The sequence below is a fragment of the Physeter macrocephalus genome, chromosome 14 (assembly GCF_002837175.3).
Source record: "Physeter macrocephalus isolate SW-GA chromosome 14, ASM283717v5, whole genome shotgun sequence".
NCBI classification, from domain to species: Eukaryota; Metazoa; Chordata; class Mammalia; order Artiodactyla; family Physeteridae; genus Physeter; species Physeter macrocephalus.
In genome coordinates, this window is record NC_041227.1 from 86804549 (window position 1) to 86820830 (window position 16282).

At 49.8% G+C, this 16282-nt stretch overlaps 1 protein-coding gene across 3 annotated transcripts in view; it reads right to left on the bottom strand.

The window, feature by feature from the left end:
- The window catches only part of SHISA6 (shisa family member 6), a 260931-nt gene that overhangs the window by 225395 nt on the left and 19254 nt on the right, over positions 1-16282 (bottom strand). For all 3 annotated transcript variants that reach the window (XM_024127538.1, XM_024127536.1, XM_007120331.2), the window contains exon 2: positions 11689-11849. In XM_024127538.1, the coding sequence (XP_023983306.1) occupies positions 11689-11849 (161 nt within the window). The remainder of the gene's footprint in view (positions 1-11688; positions 11850-16282) is intronic.

The following is a 16282-nucleotide window of genomic DNA, read 5'->3' on the forward strand; positions in this document are numbered from 1 at the left end:
AGAGGTACTCTAAATCCGCCTGCTTCCTGGGCGTGGTGAGTAATTAGAGGGCCAGCTCAGCCAGCGGCCCTGCCCGCTCCCCGGCCATATGGCGAGATCGGGCTCCATCTGGCCCTCATGCAGGCTGCCCCCCCGGCCAGGCTGCCCGAGCTCGTGCAGCTCCCAGGCAGGACCAGGCCCTGGGGGCCCACAGGATGTGTCGGGCACAGCTGGCTGGCCAGGGCAAGGGCAGCTCCTTGGACTCCTGCAGGCTCTGCTTCGGGGCACACCCCTTCTCAAGGTAACCCTGTGCTGGGAGAAGCCATCACCCAGCATCCCACCCAGGACTGGAACACAGCTCGGGACTCACTTTCTAAATGGCTTTAAACTGTGAAGCAGGAAGGACACCTTCCGCTCATGACCAGCCTGGCACTGAAGATGCAATGGTGATTTGGCCGCATCTGGGCTCTGACCCCGGGGGTCACAGCATCCAAAGAGGAAGACGAGTCAGTGTAGCCACTAACCGAGTGAGCTCAGGACCGGGCCGCCTGGGTCAGATCCACATCCGCCGCTGACAAGCCGGGCCCCAGGTACCGGCTGCCTCACTGCTCCCACCCCTGCAGCCCCCGTCTGCTGGGGCGTGGGAGGACCCACAGGGTCAGCCCTCAAATGCCAGCTACTCTTCCCAGTACATTCTCAGAAAGGGAAAACCTTACAAGTTGCTAGGCCAGCGCCCCCAGCCCCCAGGTGAAATTGCCCAATGGCTCCCCCCGCCCCGCTGCTTAAAGCCTCCTGGGGCGAGTGCCCCGTCTGTGGCAGAAGGTGGTCTGTCCTGGAGCTGAGGGGCTGGCGTCGTGAGAACATCTGCCCCGGGGCTGAGCAAACACGGCCTCCTCCGGCGCCCTCCCTGCCAGCCCAAGTCCATGCACCAGGCAGCCAGGGCCAGGCGTGGACCCACGGCCAGGGGACAGGCTCCACGGAGCTGCAGGGGCTCCTGGGGCCCTGTCTGCACCTCCAGTCAGCTGGACCTCAGGGCATGGGCTCTGGAGTCAGACTGCCCGCCTTCAGAGCCCAGACCAGCCCCTCCTGGTTGTGTGACTCTGGACAGGCTTCTGAAGCCTCTGATCCTCTGTCTCCCCGTCCGCAAAGTGGGCCTGATCGTAGGCTGCCTGCTCGGGTAACTACAAGATTTAAATAAGTCACCGCGTGGAAGGTTCTTTAAAAAGCACTCTCCGTTGTGAATATCTTTAAAGACCAGGGTTCTCCGGCTTCCTGGCAGCCGCAATCCTCCCCTGGGGCGCACAGGGCACGGGTGTCTACAGTATGACACACTAAGAACACAAGCCGGTCACCTCCCTGGATCCGGATCTGAGGGTTCTTTTTTGTTGCTGTTGTTTTTTGCGTTACGCGGGCCTCTCACCGTCGTGGCCTCTCCCGTTGTGGAACACAGGCTCCGGACGCGCAGGCTCAGCGGCCATGGCTCACGGGCCCAGCCGCTCCGCGGCATGTGGGATCTTCCCGGACCGGGGCACGAACCCGTGTCCCCTGCATCGGCAGGCGGACGCGCAACCACTGCGCCACCAGGGAAGCCCGAGTTTTTTTTTTCAATGCAATTGGAAAACTGCCGTTTCCAGAGCTACCGACTGATTTGCTCTGTTTGTTCAGACCAAACAGAGGGTCAACTACACCCGCATGACTCTCTCACATGACCTGCTGTTCCCCACGTGGGACATATTGGTTCTTCTCACCCAAACACAAGATTTCTAATGCGCAGTTCACAGCTTGCGTGTGCCAGGTCCTGAGCTGGGCTGACAGTGGACATGTCCTAGGCGGACCGCATAGCACCGAGGTCCAAACCAGGGCCGACGCCCTGCACCCACTCCCCGGACTCTGCAGTGACGGGCGCCCGGGGGTGGGGGGGCGTGGCTGACCCAGCCAGGAGTCAGGGGCCGTGAAAGGGAAGCCAAGACCTGGGATAGAAGGAGGAACAGGGAGGCTGAGAGTGGGCATAAAGAATGTTCCAGACAGAGCAAAGAGCAGAGCGTCGTGTGTAGCCTGGGAAGCAGAGAGAACTCGCCCCCTAGGAACCGAGTGGGTCTGGGTGGCCAGAGCTTTGGCTTTGGTGGAAGGGGGGTGGGAGACCCGTTCTAGCAGCAGAGCCCAGCAGAGCCTGCTCCCCGGACCCCCAGAGCCGCCCGCCGAGCTGCGGGGACGGGGATGGAAGCCGGAGTGCTGCGGCCGAGGGGTGGGAGGGAGAAGTGGAAGCAGAGGCAGCGGATGTAGACAACTGTTTTGCAAAGCTCAGCTGTCAAGGAGAGAAGCAGCAGGCGGGAGGGTGTGAAATGGAAAGAGGGCTCCCCGCCTGCGTTAAGGCGGGGGGGAGCACAGTGACCCCTAGAGGAAATGAGCTGGTAGAGACGGGGGGCGGGGGGGTCGTGGATCAAGGGAGCAGGTCGTCTGAGGACCAGAAGTAAACGGGATCTGAGACACAGTGGAAGGAGGAGATACCATCAGCAGACGTAACCTGGGGGTGTCCACACCCAGGGAGACGTTATGGGGGTGCTGGCCACCCCTCCTAGCAATGCATCACTTGTCATACAGAAAGCACGCTTCCTACATCATCCCCTGGGTGGTAGATAAAACCACCAAGAAGGTCAAGCTTGAGGACCCTGGTCTCCGCCAGGACTTGGTAATTCATCAACCCTCTTTAGGCCACTGACTCCCCCACAGCACCCTGGTGAGGGACGTGGCCCTATTCACATGTCACATGGAAGCAGAGGTCCCCTGGAAGGTGCCTGTGGCTTTCAGAGAGAAATTAAGAACTGGGGTCGACACGCTACAGCCACAGGCCCAATCCGGCCCACCGTCTGTTACTGTAAACAGCGTTTTACGGGAACACAGCGGTGCCCACTCTTTTACGTGTCACTGTGGCACAATCGAGTAGTTGCAGAGTCTAAAACATTTACAATCTGGCCCTTTTCAGAAAAAGTTCGCCAAGCCCTGCTGAAGAGCCCTGGACTAAGGTCTATCAGCTTGTCCAAGCTCAGGTGGGATTTGGGCCTTGGCCTGTCTGATTCTGAAACTCACAGGCTACTGCTGCTGCATCTTGCCTTCTTTACCAGGAGGGTGTCTTCTTGTGGAAGAAGTTAGAGAAAGTTCTCTCATTAACCCATCTTGCTATTAGAAATGCTAACGGTTATCTATCCTGCTTCTCAACAGAGCCCACATCCACTACTCGGCAAGCAAGGTTGTCTTATTAAACCAGACATCAGATCAGCATAGTTAAACAACATCCACACTCTACCCTGGCCTCCAAAACCTGCGTGACCGGCCTGTGTCTACCCCTCTGTTCTCATCACACACCTGCCACTCCACCTGTGTCTGCTTTCTGTTCCTTGAACAGGCCAGGTTTGCTCATGCCTCAGGGCCTTTGCACATGCTGGTCCCTCTACCTAGAATGTTCTTCCTCCAGCTCTCTCCAAGGCTGGCTCCCCCTCATCAGCTGGGTACCAGCTCAAATGCCACCTCCTAGGACCAGACTATCAAAAGTGCCCAGGGCAGGGGGTGGCGGAGGGATGGAGTGGGAGGTTGGGGTTAGCAGGTGCAAACTATCATATATATGATGGATAAACCACAAGGTCCTACTGTAGAGCACAGGGAACTCGATTCCATATCCTGGGATAAACCATAATGGAAAAGAAGATGAAAAAGAATGTACATATGCGTATAACTGAAGCACTTTGCTGGACAGCAAAAGTCATCACAGCACTGAAAATCAACTGTACTTCAATCAAATAAAACTTGTTTTAAAAAGTGCCTTCCTCTGACACATCAGCTGCCCGCTTGAGTCCTGAGCATTTCGCACCCTCTGAAGATATGTACTTGTTTTCTTTATGTCTCCTCCGTTACAATGTAAGCTCCTCAAATGGCAAGGATTTTTGCTCAAGACTGAAACTTGAACTCAAGTAGACGCTCCACACCCTTCACAGTTAAACCAGCCCTGACCCATGTCAACAGGATGCAAAGCACAGATGTGACCCACATGGGTAATTTCACACTCCTTAGTCACGTTAAAAAAATGAAAAGAAACAGATGAAATTAATTTTAATAATAAATTATTTAACCTGATAAATCCAAAACATTATCATTTCAAATGTAATCAATATAAAAAATTATGGAGCTATTTTACGTTCTTTTTTTCACACCAACTCTGAAATCTTGTGAGGCTCTGAGACACATTTCAAGCACTCAACAGCTACATGTGGCCTGATGCCCAATAGAGAAGAGAGTGCAGTCTTAAAACAGTGTTTTCCTCTGTCAAATGCTGCCTGATCACTTTACATTAACATCCACTTAATCCCCACAGCAGCCCTAGGAGGGCAACACAATTATTAACCCCATTTTACAGATGGGCAAATAAAGGCAGAGTCTGGATTCAAACCAGACAGTCTGGTTCCACAGTCTCTGCTTTTATCCACCACCTAAATTACCTTTCATTCTTGGCTGAAGCCGTGGATGAACCAAGAGGCCCCACAGCATACAGCCTGAATCCAGCAACAGAAGAGGGCCCACAGCATACAGCCTGAACCCAGCAACAGAAGAGGCCCCACAGCATACAGCCTGAATCCAGCAACAGAAGAGGCCCCACAGCATACAGCCTGAATCCAGCAACAGAAGAGGGCCCACAGCATACAGCCTGAATCCAGCAACAGAAGACGCCCCACAGCATACAGCCTGAATCCAGCAACAGAAGAGGCCCTACAGCATACAGCCTGAAGCCCAGGATGAGCCCAGTAACAGAAGAGGCCCCACAGCATACAGCCTGAACCCAGCAACAGAAGAGGCCCCACAGCATACAGCCTGAATCCAGCAACAGAAGAGGCCCCACAGCATACAGCCTGAAGCCCAGCCTGAACCCAGCAACAGAAGAGGCCCCATAGCATACAGCCTGAAGCCCAGGCTTGGGTTCTAATCCTTCCCTTCCCAATGACTGCGGATGTGACCTTGGGCAAGTTCTCCTATCCCCGGTCCTCAATCTTCCCATCTGTAAAATGGGAGTAACAACGATAACACTTCACAGAGCTATGCTGATTCAACGATGCAGTGTCGGGAACACACATACAGTGTCGGGAACACATACAATGGTACTTCATACTAACTGTATTATAAGCACCGATCAGTGTTCCTCTGTTATCAGGCATTAGTGATAGCTCTTCTCTCCTACCAGCCTTGACTCAGTGAACCTCCAGGGTTTTCTGGACCCTGCGAGGAGGCGAGAGTAACAGCGACTGCCCCACGTGGCTGCTGTGGTCAGCCTTCCATCCACCCTACAACATCCCCGGGCAGAGATCTGCTGGGACCAATGGCTGCAGGAACAGGGCACGGGGTAGAGGGAAGGGAGGTGATGTAACATCTGGGCAGAGAATAAGGAGACTCCACTTGGAAAAGGCCAATAGCAGTCCACGGGGACAGTGTCCAAACAACAGGTACAGTTTGGGGAAGAAATTACTGCCAAGAGAAAACTCAGGAGTGGCGGAGGATGGCCAAGAGAGATGGAGAAGAGGCAGCTGAGGACAGAGAGGATGGTCATGGTGAAGATGGACGTGAAGACGGCTACCAAGCCCGGGCTCTGAGCCAAGCCAGGGCCGAGCACTTAAAACACGGGGGCCATTCCATCCAACTCTTTCAGTGGCCCTGTGAGGAGGGTGCTAGCCATTCCCACTTTGCGGAGCCAAGAGTCACACCCAGGTCTGTCAAGCTGCACACACATTTCATCTCCAACTCCGGAGCCCGGCTGTGGAGGCCTGGCCCGCCCACCTCCCGCCTGGGTGATCTCCGTGTGCCTCAGCTTCCTCCGAGGCCAAGGGCAGGCCTGGTCAGCTGATCTCACCATCCCCTTAGAGCTCTGAAGTCTCATGAGGAAATCAGCTCAGCCTCTTCTAGAATAAGACAGTCCTGTTCCCCTGGGCATGACTGAGCAAAGAAAAGTCCCATACTGCCCAGTAGGGGCTGAGGTTGACCAGAAGTTTCCCAGAGTTCAGGTGCATGGTCCAGGCTGTCTGGCTTTACCTGCAGCCTTAAACCTGTTCGTGGGAAGATGAACTCAGAGCTACCTGCGCTTCCAAGACCTCTGTAAAGAAGTCTTTCTTGGCAGAGTGAACAGAACGGGCGGTGCCCCCGGGTGTCAGCCTCTCTTGAGCCCAGCCAGGGAAGCAAAGCCCCCAGCCTCCAGCCTCAGGAGCCTTGGAGTCCTGGGTTGGCCCCAGATGGGAGGAGAGAAGCCGTGGGGCTTGGGGAGAAGCCTGGGCACTGGAAACCAGGGCCTCCCAGCTCAGCTCTCCCCTGGATGACCAGCCCACTAGGCTGTCAACGTGACCAACTCCTTGCTAATTTTGCAGAGAGGGCGGCAGAGGGGCACAGAACCTTGATGAGGGCTCTGCAGCACTCAGGTAGGTAACTAACACCTACGGGCTGGCTCCTACATCCATCCAAGTGAAGGGCCATCTTGTCATTCCCTGCAAATGGTCATTGAGCAATTACGATGCTCTTCCAGGCAATGTTTCCAGATCTGAGATGCCACAGCGAATAAAAAGACAAGACCCTTGCCTACGTGGAGCTTACATTCTGGTAGGGACAGAGACGATAAACCAGTGAACTTACCAATATATGACGTTAGATGGCATAGGGGCTCGGAAGAAAATAAAGCAGGGGACAGGAGCGGATGAGGAGGTTAGGAAAGGTGGTAACACCTGAGCATCAGCTTTCACAGCGCAAACATCTGGTGCTGGCGAGTTTCTGGCCACAAAACAGAGGGGGAAATACCCCGAGGCAAGAACACGCGCGGCGTGAGGAGGGTCTGGCGTCTGGATCCCGGAGAGAAAGGCAGAAGGTAACAGGAGCTGAGCTCAACAGAGCAGCGAGGGGCCGGGCCATGCAGCGCTGTGACTGAGAGCCCCTCCGTCCACTGTCCAGCCTTCATTCTTGGTCTCCGCAAAGCTTGGAGTCATGCGCCCCGGCTCCCTCGGTCTGCTGTGAACGCACGCGGCTTTGCCAGCAGGCAGATGACTGACGGCCCAGGTACACAACTCACGGTGGCGTGTAGCTGGGGCATAAGTACGTACTTCCTCCAGCAGACGCCACTCTTGATCATGGGGTGTTGGATATCAAGACTCTGGAAACTTAATACACGAAGTCATTGCTACAGCAAGGGATGGGTACACCACTCTCCCCCAGCTGCCCCGAGACAGGCTCTTTAGGAGTGAGTCAGGCCAGGTGAACACGCGAGGTCCCCACCCCTCCCCATCTATGAAGGTCACACAAGCCCGCTGCGAGCCTCTGAGATCCCGGGCTCGGGGACCTGCAACCGCAGACGTGATACGTTTCCTGATGCCTGGCTCTGCTTGGCCTGCTAATCAATTCTGATAGTCGGCACTTGGTATCCACCGGATTGGTTCTAGGAGCCGCCACGGACACCAAATTCCACCGATGCACAAGTCTTAAGAGTTATAGCCCTCTGTATCTGCAGATTCCACGTCCGAGGGGTCAACCAACTGCGGACGGTAAACATGGTAAAGGATCCAGGTTGGTTGAATCAGTGGCTGGAGGGCCAACCATATTTCTCCTTGTGCCTGCTTTTGCCCAGGTGTCCCCATCCGGAGTTGCAGACTGACCCCATCCCTCTTCAGATGAGCCCAAGCTCTCTGCTCTTCCTGCCCACCTGCCATGGAGAGGACTCGACCCTGCAGCCCAGTAAGAAGGAGCAGCCCAGTAAGAAGGAGCAGCCCAGTAAGAAGGAGCAGCCAAGCTCTGTCTTGTGGGTCTTGATGTGAACTCAAACTCCACAGTCCTCGAGGATGTTTGCCTTACTTGATAATCTCCCTCTAGCGCTGGTTCTCAGTTTGCTGAACAACGGAACCGTGTGGGAAGTTTCTGGAAAATGCTAATGCCTAGGTTCTACCCCAGACCAATTAAATTCGGAATCTTTGGGACAAGGGCCAGGCATTAGTATTTTCAGAATCTCCTACATCATTCCAATGCGCAGTCAGGGCTGAGGCTCGCTGTGCTAAAGGGATCTTCTTCAACTTTAATGTGTGTACAGATCACCTAAAGATCTTGTGAAAATGAAGATTCTGAATCAACAGGTCTGGGGAAGGGCCCAAGAGTCTGCATTTCTAACCAGCTCTCATGGCATGCAGTCACTACTGGTCCATGGACCACACTTTGAGTAGTGAGGGTCTAGAGGCAGCCAGATTTGCGGGGTGGGAGTTGGAAATGGGCTTCACTGATTTTCTGGGTCCAAAGTAAATGTCCAGTATTGAAGCTCCTTTTAAAGCTGGAAAGGGGTTTCTGGAAGAGTTAGGGTAAAGGGCTCTTATAGAAGGAAAGAGGAATGTTCTGCTAATGTGGGAACAGAAGATCCTATACCTAAGAAGTGCTACAGGATCCGCTGTGTACTGTAAATAAAGTACCTAACAGACTACCCAGCACAGAGTGGGTACCCCATACTCATGGTACCATTGTTCTTATTAAGACAGGACCCTCACTCCATTCCCTAAACCAAACAAAAAATATATATATTTTTTTGTTTGTTTGGTTTCGGTTTGGTATGCTTTTGACTTGCAAGAGCCCCATAAAGCCCTACAAGCCCTTTCATCTGCACAGGATGTGCCGCAGGCAGGGGCCAAACACAGGAGGCTCGGGGCCAGGGGCTTTCATCCCAGACACGACCTCATGGACCCTGCCTGGTCTAACGATACCAATGCCTTTATTTCTCTCATTAATTTGATTTGTTTGCCGTGAGCGGGGCAAAACTCCATAGCCCCGGCCATGGCTAAAATTGAGGTTTGTTACATTAAGGACCTATTTTAAGTGCTCTCCTTGGTTTAACTTATTATAACAACTCCACACAGCAGGTACTTCTAGTCTCAAGGGCAGATGAGGAAACTTAGAAAGACCAAGAAACTCGTCCAGGTCACACACATAGCATGTGACCAGGTCAGAAAACAAACTGAGAGGCATATGTCAGAGCCCATGTTTTTCCAGGGCTTCTCAAATTTTACTTGCTACGTGATCTCATGAAAATGCAGCTTCTCCTTCATCGGGTGAGATGGAGCCGGAGATTCTGCATTTCTCACAAACTGCTGATGTGGCTGGTCCTTGGACAGTATTTTGAGTAGCAAAACTACTCATATGCTATGATGCCTCCTGGGATTTCTGTCCTCAAGACCCCTCTACAAGACTCTTGCGACCATCCTCCTACGATCGGTCATCTGTGGATCTGACCAGTGGCAAAATCACAGTAAATCTCCACTTTGAACACCTATACCAAGTTCTGTTTAGACGTCTGCTCAAAATGCAGTCTTCTGCGGCAAAGGATCAGCTATTCGGAAAGGCAGCTGTGTCCATTACAAGCTGTAGATGTTGCAGATAGTTATGAAATTGCTTTTAAATAGAAGTATCACCACTGAGAATGCTTTCTGGGCCAGGGAACAATTCCCATCTCTAAAAGCCAAGTAGAGAGTTCCAATTTGAGAAATACATAGGAGGGATTTCTCAAAACATAGGAGTGAATCATTTAACTTTAAGCTTCTCTTCTCAGATTAACAGAGGAGAGGATGTATATAGGAACCAGAAGAAATGACACATCTTCCCTCCCAGTGAAAGGCATTTAAGGGCAAATCTAGACCATCCACTTAATCAGTCTGGACTCAGTGGCTGGGAACTAGCTGGTTTGTGAATAAGACAGAGAAAATCGGAAGAGAGAGGGATGAAGGTAAACTCCCAGGGGTACCAGAGTGACCTGAAGTTCCAGAATCGCAGACAACGTTCTGGAGGAGCCTGGCTTCAAAACATTAGTTAGAATGGCTCCTTTCTGCAGTTTCCACAGCCCAGTGATTCCCAAACTCTGCTCCATATTAAAATCACCTCCTGCTCAGGCCACGCCCCCACATCAATTAAACTATGATCTCTGGGGGTGGGGCCCAGGTACCCTTAATTTTTAAAGCTCCCCAGGTGATTCCAATGTTCAGCCAAGTTTGAGAACTCCTGGCACAACCTTTTGGCGTCTTCTTTCATAAAATAAAGGAGTCCATCTGGACGCGTGGTTCTTCATTCTGTCTTGCATGTCAGAATCACTTTCAAGTGATTTTTTAAAATACTGCTGCCAGCAGCATCCCTAGAAATTCTGGTTAATTTGTGGGGCCCAGGCACCAGCATCATCAGCATTTTTAAGAGCTTCCCCAGGTGATTCTACTACGCAGCGAGGGAGACGACTACTGGTCTCAGGGTCTTTGCCCACTTCTTCTATTGCTTACATTTTAATCATCTATGATATTCAGGCTAAAAATGCACCTTAGACTTTTTGAAAAGGTGGATCTCTCATCCTTACTTTTAAATCAGGGGTTTTTAACTTCAGAAGGGTCTATGAATCCCCTTAAATCCTATGCAAAATGTTGGATGGATATATATATATATATATATATTCATATGTATATATTTGGGGGAGGCGAACGTCCTTAACTTTTATCAGAGTCTCAAATGACTTAACTCTTATTACCTTAAAGGCAAGTATGTGATTTCTGATTTAATAAATTTAAGAAAATTAAAGAATGAATGGAAAACCAATTTGGTTTCAACAGCACATCTGCTTGTTTGAGTTTGGGACACATCTGTTGCCACCTAGTGGCTGCATATCTTTATTGCAGGTTTAGTTCAGACAATATAGCCCATCCCTTGAAAAGCTATATAGGGTGACAGATGTGAAGATTTCACATCCAAGTATCAAAGCAGAAGCTGTGTCTGAGACTGGGGTCAGTAGTAGACTGGTACTGCTCACAGTAAGAGATGAGCTCCCCACCTGCACTTATAAGGGGACCATCCACCCAGATACTTTGGGTTCATGTCCCAAACTGGATTAGGACACTAGGGTTTCTAGACCTGACCGTTGTTACCTACATGCCTCAGTTTGACTGCCGGCTTGTTTTCTTACCAACCGTATGTGCTTGGGAAAGTTACTGAGCCTTTCTGTTCCACATATAAAAAGAAGATAATACAAGCACTTCTAAGATTGCTGTGAAAAATAAGTAAGACAATACACGTAAAATGTTCAGCATAACCCTTGGCACGGCACAAGATCCCAATAAATCTGAGGCTATATTATTTATCATTATTTCCTTGCTTTGTTTATTGTTCCATATGGGTTACAGTAAAGACCAAGTAAAAGAGCAAAAGGTATATTACTATCACATGGCAACTCATTATATATCCAGAGAATCCACAGAGCACAGAAAAGGGTAACCCGACAACACAGACATAATTCTTACCCTGAGGAAGTGCCCTTTGAGATTCCGACAGTTCATCTGTCTCTACGTCTGAGTGCAGCCACTTCTTGTCAGATATCTACCTTCCCACCACGTGAGCAAGAGGGTGACCATACCCCACCACCAAGGTTCCTGCAAGCTCCTTTCAGGGAAGAGGATTACGCAGACACTCGCTAAATCACAAACGCCCTAAACCAACAGCTCTGCTCCAGCCTGGACACTCACTGGCAGCAGTCTCCCACGCCACTGTCTCCGCAGGGGAACGGTCCCGACTCTTCCACAAGCCACCTGCCCAGGGCTCCAGGACCGGCTCCTGCCCAGCTGAGCAGAAACACCACTGAAAGTTCTCACCAGCCTCAGCAAAGATGCAAGGTGATCAGCTCTCACTTACCTGGAGTCTGCTTGGCCGTGCGCACGGGAGTGTAGTGGTTTTTCGAGGATGATCTGACCGGCGTGTTCTCTTTGGGAGAGCTATCGATAGCCGAGATAGTTTCTCTTTCACAGTGTGCTATGGGGATTGGTCCCTGTTGTCTTAAGATGTCGGCCAGAGCCCTGAAAGAGGAGGAGACCACACAGTGAGATCCACGGAGCTGGTGAGTGGAACCACAAAGGAAGCTGGGCTACTTTCATCGGCCCTTTGATGGACGGAGACCCAGTATTCAGTTACGGCCACAGCATCATCTGGTGCTGGTCTCAGTGGGGATACAGGGGAGAGGCTGCCATGCCCGGGGGGTACAGGCACTAAAAGGCTGTGACTAAGGTTTCCTCCTTCCATTCATTTCACACCAATCAACTCTGAGCCCTTTCAAAAGGCTGGCTCCCCAAATAAGCCCGTATGCCAGGCGGATACGACAGCAACTGGCCCGTGGAATGCCACTGCAGTGAAGGGCGGCCACCACTGGCCTCAAGTTCAGCAGCAGGTGACTAATATCAGGGGGACCAACTTCCCCATGGAAAGACCCACACCGAGGAGCATGTACGCTACACGGGTGACCCAAATAAGCACAAAACAGAGCTCCCCTTCTCAAAGAAAGGTGTGATTTAGCTGCAAAGACAGGACACACAGGTAAAATGATAACTATCAGAACGCACGGACGGTGGAGACAGTGAGTGCAGCTGAAGCTTAGAGGAAGAAGAAATCACAAACACAGGGAGGAAAGACAGATGCACGGAGATGCTGCTGTAGCTGGAGAGGTCCATGTCCTCTGCAAGGGACCCAGGTACCCCGAGAGCAGCTTCTATTCACCCAACGCCTCTCTTCAACAGCCAAACATATGTTTACTGAGGACTCAGCATGCACTAGTCACAGCAGAGACAGAGGTAAAGAGAACACAATTCCTGCCCTCTAGGGGCTCAGCATTTAGGGGAAATCGCTCCCCGACCTGGTTTGGAACAGGACTCCCTCTGTGGGTGGGACAGGTGATACCGCTGTCAGTGGGAAACAGAGACATGCAGGTATGTTCTGAGGAGCCACAAGGGACCACCATCAGACATTGTCATTTCAGGGCCAGGCGCCCGATTCTGAGTGCACGAGCCAGGAGGAACTCTTCCATCTACCTGGGTCCCTGAGGGGTGGGCGAGGCACCATGCCCCAGGCCTCTCCCGGCCAGCCCGGCCCACCTGAGACCTGGCTACACCCAGCCCACTCTGAGGCTTCACTGCACTGGAATTGCAGCTCCCGGCACCCTGCCTCCGTTGAAAAGTGACAACCAACCGCAGCAGTTTAAAACGTGTCTGGGAGTGGATAGTTTCCTTTCATTATGCTGCCCCTGACATGCTGAACCTTCCTGAGAGAGGACGATCAAGCGGGTAATCTTATCATTTAGTGGCATTTATATAGCAATTTCAGATTTTCCAAATGCTTTCCTCGCACTGGCTTTCTTTTTTCTCAGGCTCTAAGGGAAAAAGCAGACACACGCCACCACCCCATTCACTTCTGTGGACCAAGAAGTGAGGGAGGGGAAGACAGAACCTCACTAGTTTGGTAAAGGAAGTCCAGGCAGACCTGGGGCCTGGGAATAAGAAAAAACATTGCCCTACCAGATCAAGAGATTTGGGTTCTAATCCCATATCTGCCACTGATGAGTCGTAAATCTTTGGGCAGATTTGTTAACCTCGAAGTCGAAATTTCATCTTTTTATCCCCCATCAGCAAAACAAAGGGTTTAAACTAACATGACCTCTAAGATCCCTTTTAATTCCAAAATGTGATCAATATTTTACTTATTTTTTAACCACACATCCACACACGTTACCTTGATTCCTTCACCCTTCTGTTTATCCAAGGCACTTTCCTACCATCTTTCTATGGTAAGGAAACAGTGACTTAAAAGTTATAACAGAGGGCTTCCCTGGTGGCACAGTGGTTAAGAATCCGCCTGCTGACGCAGGGGACACGGGTTCAAGCCCTTGTCCGGGAAGTTCCCACATGCCGCGGAGCAACGAAGCCCGTGCACCACAACTACTGAGCCTGCGCTCTAGAGCACGCAAGCCACAACTACTGAAGCCCACGCGCCTAGAGCCCATTATCCGCAACAAGAGAATCCACCGCAGTGAGAAGCCCGCGCGCACCACAACAAAGACCCAACGCGGCCAAAAATAAAAAATAAAAATAAATAAAAATTTTTTTAAAAAGTTATAACGGAAATACAGACCAATGGAATCAAATTGAAGAGTCCAGAAATAAACCCATACATCTACATTCAACTGATTTTTAACAAGGGTGTCATGATCATGGGGAAAGAAGTTCCTTCAACAAATGGATATCCACATGCAAAAGAATAAAGTTGGACCCTTACCTCACACTATATATAACAATTAACTCAAAATGGATCATAGACCTAAATATTTAGAGCTAAAACTATAAACTCTTAGAAGAAAATTGAGAAATAAATCTTTGTGACCTCAGATTTGGCAATGGTTTCTCAGATATGACACCAAAAGCACAAGGAATGAAAGAAAATAACAGGTAAACTAGGCTTCATCAAAACTAAAAACATTTCTGCATCAGAGCAGCATGAAGAAAATGAAAGACACCCACAGAATGGGAGAAAATATTTGCAAATCATATTTCTGCTAAGAGATTTGCATCCAGAATATATAAAGAACGCTTAAAATTCAACAATAAAAAACAAACAACCCCATTTTAAAATGGACAAGATATAATCAGACATTTCCCCAGAAAAGGTATACGCGAAAAGTAGCTCAACATCACTAGTCATCAGGAAAATACAAATTGAAAACACAATGAGATAACCCTTTACACCCACCAGTACAGCTATAACCAAAAAGAAAAATACCAAATGTTGGCAAGGACGTGGAGAAATTGGAGCTTTTATAAACTACTGGTGGGACTGTGAAACGGTGCAGACCCTTTGGTAAACAGTCTGGCAGTTCCTCAAAATATTAAATAGAATTACTATATGGCCTAGCAATTAAAATACTCCTAGGTATATGGCCAACAGAGATGAAAACATATGCCTACACAAAACTTGTATATGAAAGTTCACAGTAGCATTATCTTTTTTTTACAGAGGCCCATTCAAGTTGGTTTGTGCATATTTTATTTTATTTATTTATTATAATACATCAATGAAATGTTTTATTTCTATGTTTTATTTTCTTTTATTTTTTGCCCACACTGCATGGCTTGCAGGATCCTAGGTCACCGACCAGCCATTGAACCCAGAGCCCGAGCAGTGAAAGCGCCGAGTCCTAACCACTGGACTGCCAGGCAATTCTCCATAGCAGCATTATTAACAACAGCCAAAAGGTGGAAATAACCCAAATGTCCATCAACTGAAGAATGGATAAACAAAATGTAGCATATTCACACAATGTATTATTATTTAGCCTTAAAAAAGCAATGATGTTCTGATATGTGCTACAACATGAATGGACCTTGAAAACAACATGCTAAGTGAAAGAATCCAGTCATGAAAGACCACGTTATGGTTCTATGTATATAAAATATCCAGATTAGGCAGATCCTCAGCAACAGAAAGAAGATTGGTGGTTACCAGGCGCTGGGGGAGAGGCAAATGAAGAATGATTGCTAATAGGTACAGGTTTCCTCTTGGGGATGATGAAAATGTTCTAAAATCAGCTAGCGGTGATAGTTGGACAACTCTGTGAATGTATAAAAATCACTGAATTGGACAATTTAAAATTTAAGGATGAATTTTATGGTAGGTGAATCATAGCTCGATAAAGCTGCTATTACAAAAAGAAAGCTTATATTCTTTTTCTTGCCTCTCACGTTCTTACAAAGACCTCTCAGGTATCTACAAAAGAAAACGGAGTCATGTGGTTAAGACCACACTTTTGGAAGGTCAGTACTAAATCTACATCAATGACAATGATTTTGCCCCTCAGGGGACGGTTGGCAATGGCTGGAGACATTTTTGGTTGTCACACGACTGGGGAGGGAAGTGCTATTGGCAACTGGTGGGTAGAGGCCAGGGGTGCCGCTAAACATCCTACAATGCACAGGACAGCCAGCTACATCAAAGAATTATCCCACCCAAAATGCCAATCGATAGTGGCGAGGTTGAGAAACTCAGATCTGCATCTACACAGCACTACGTGAAGTGGGTCTTTGATTAACGCTCAGTGCAATCTAGTTCCAGAGATGTGTACCAAGGTCGGACACTAGGCTGGGCTCTGGGACAGCTAGGGCTGGAGACAATGAGATGAACATTTGAAGTCAGGGGATCTTGGGTGTCTGGGCCCATCAGTGTATCCCCGGGTCTTGACACATTGCTCAGCCACTATTCAAAGAGAGAAAGGATGGCCAACAAACACGTGAAAAGATGCTCAACATCACTAATTATTAGAGAAATTCAATTCAAAACTACAATGAGGTATCACCTCACACTGGTCAGAATGGCCATCATCAAAAAATCCACAAACAGGGCTTCCCTGGTGGCGCAGTGGTTGCGCGTCCGCCTGCCGATGCAGGGGAACCGGGTTCGCGCCCCGGTTTGG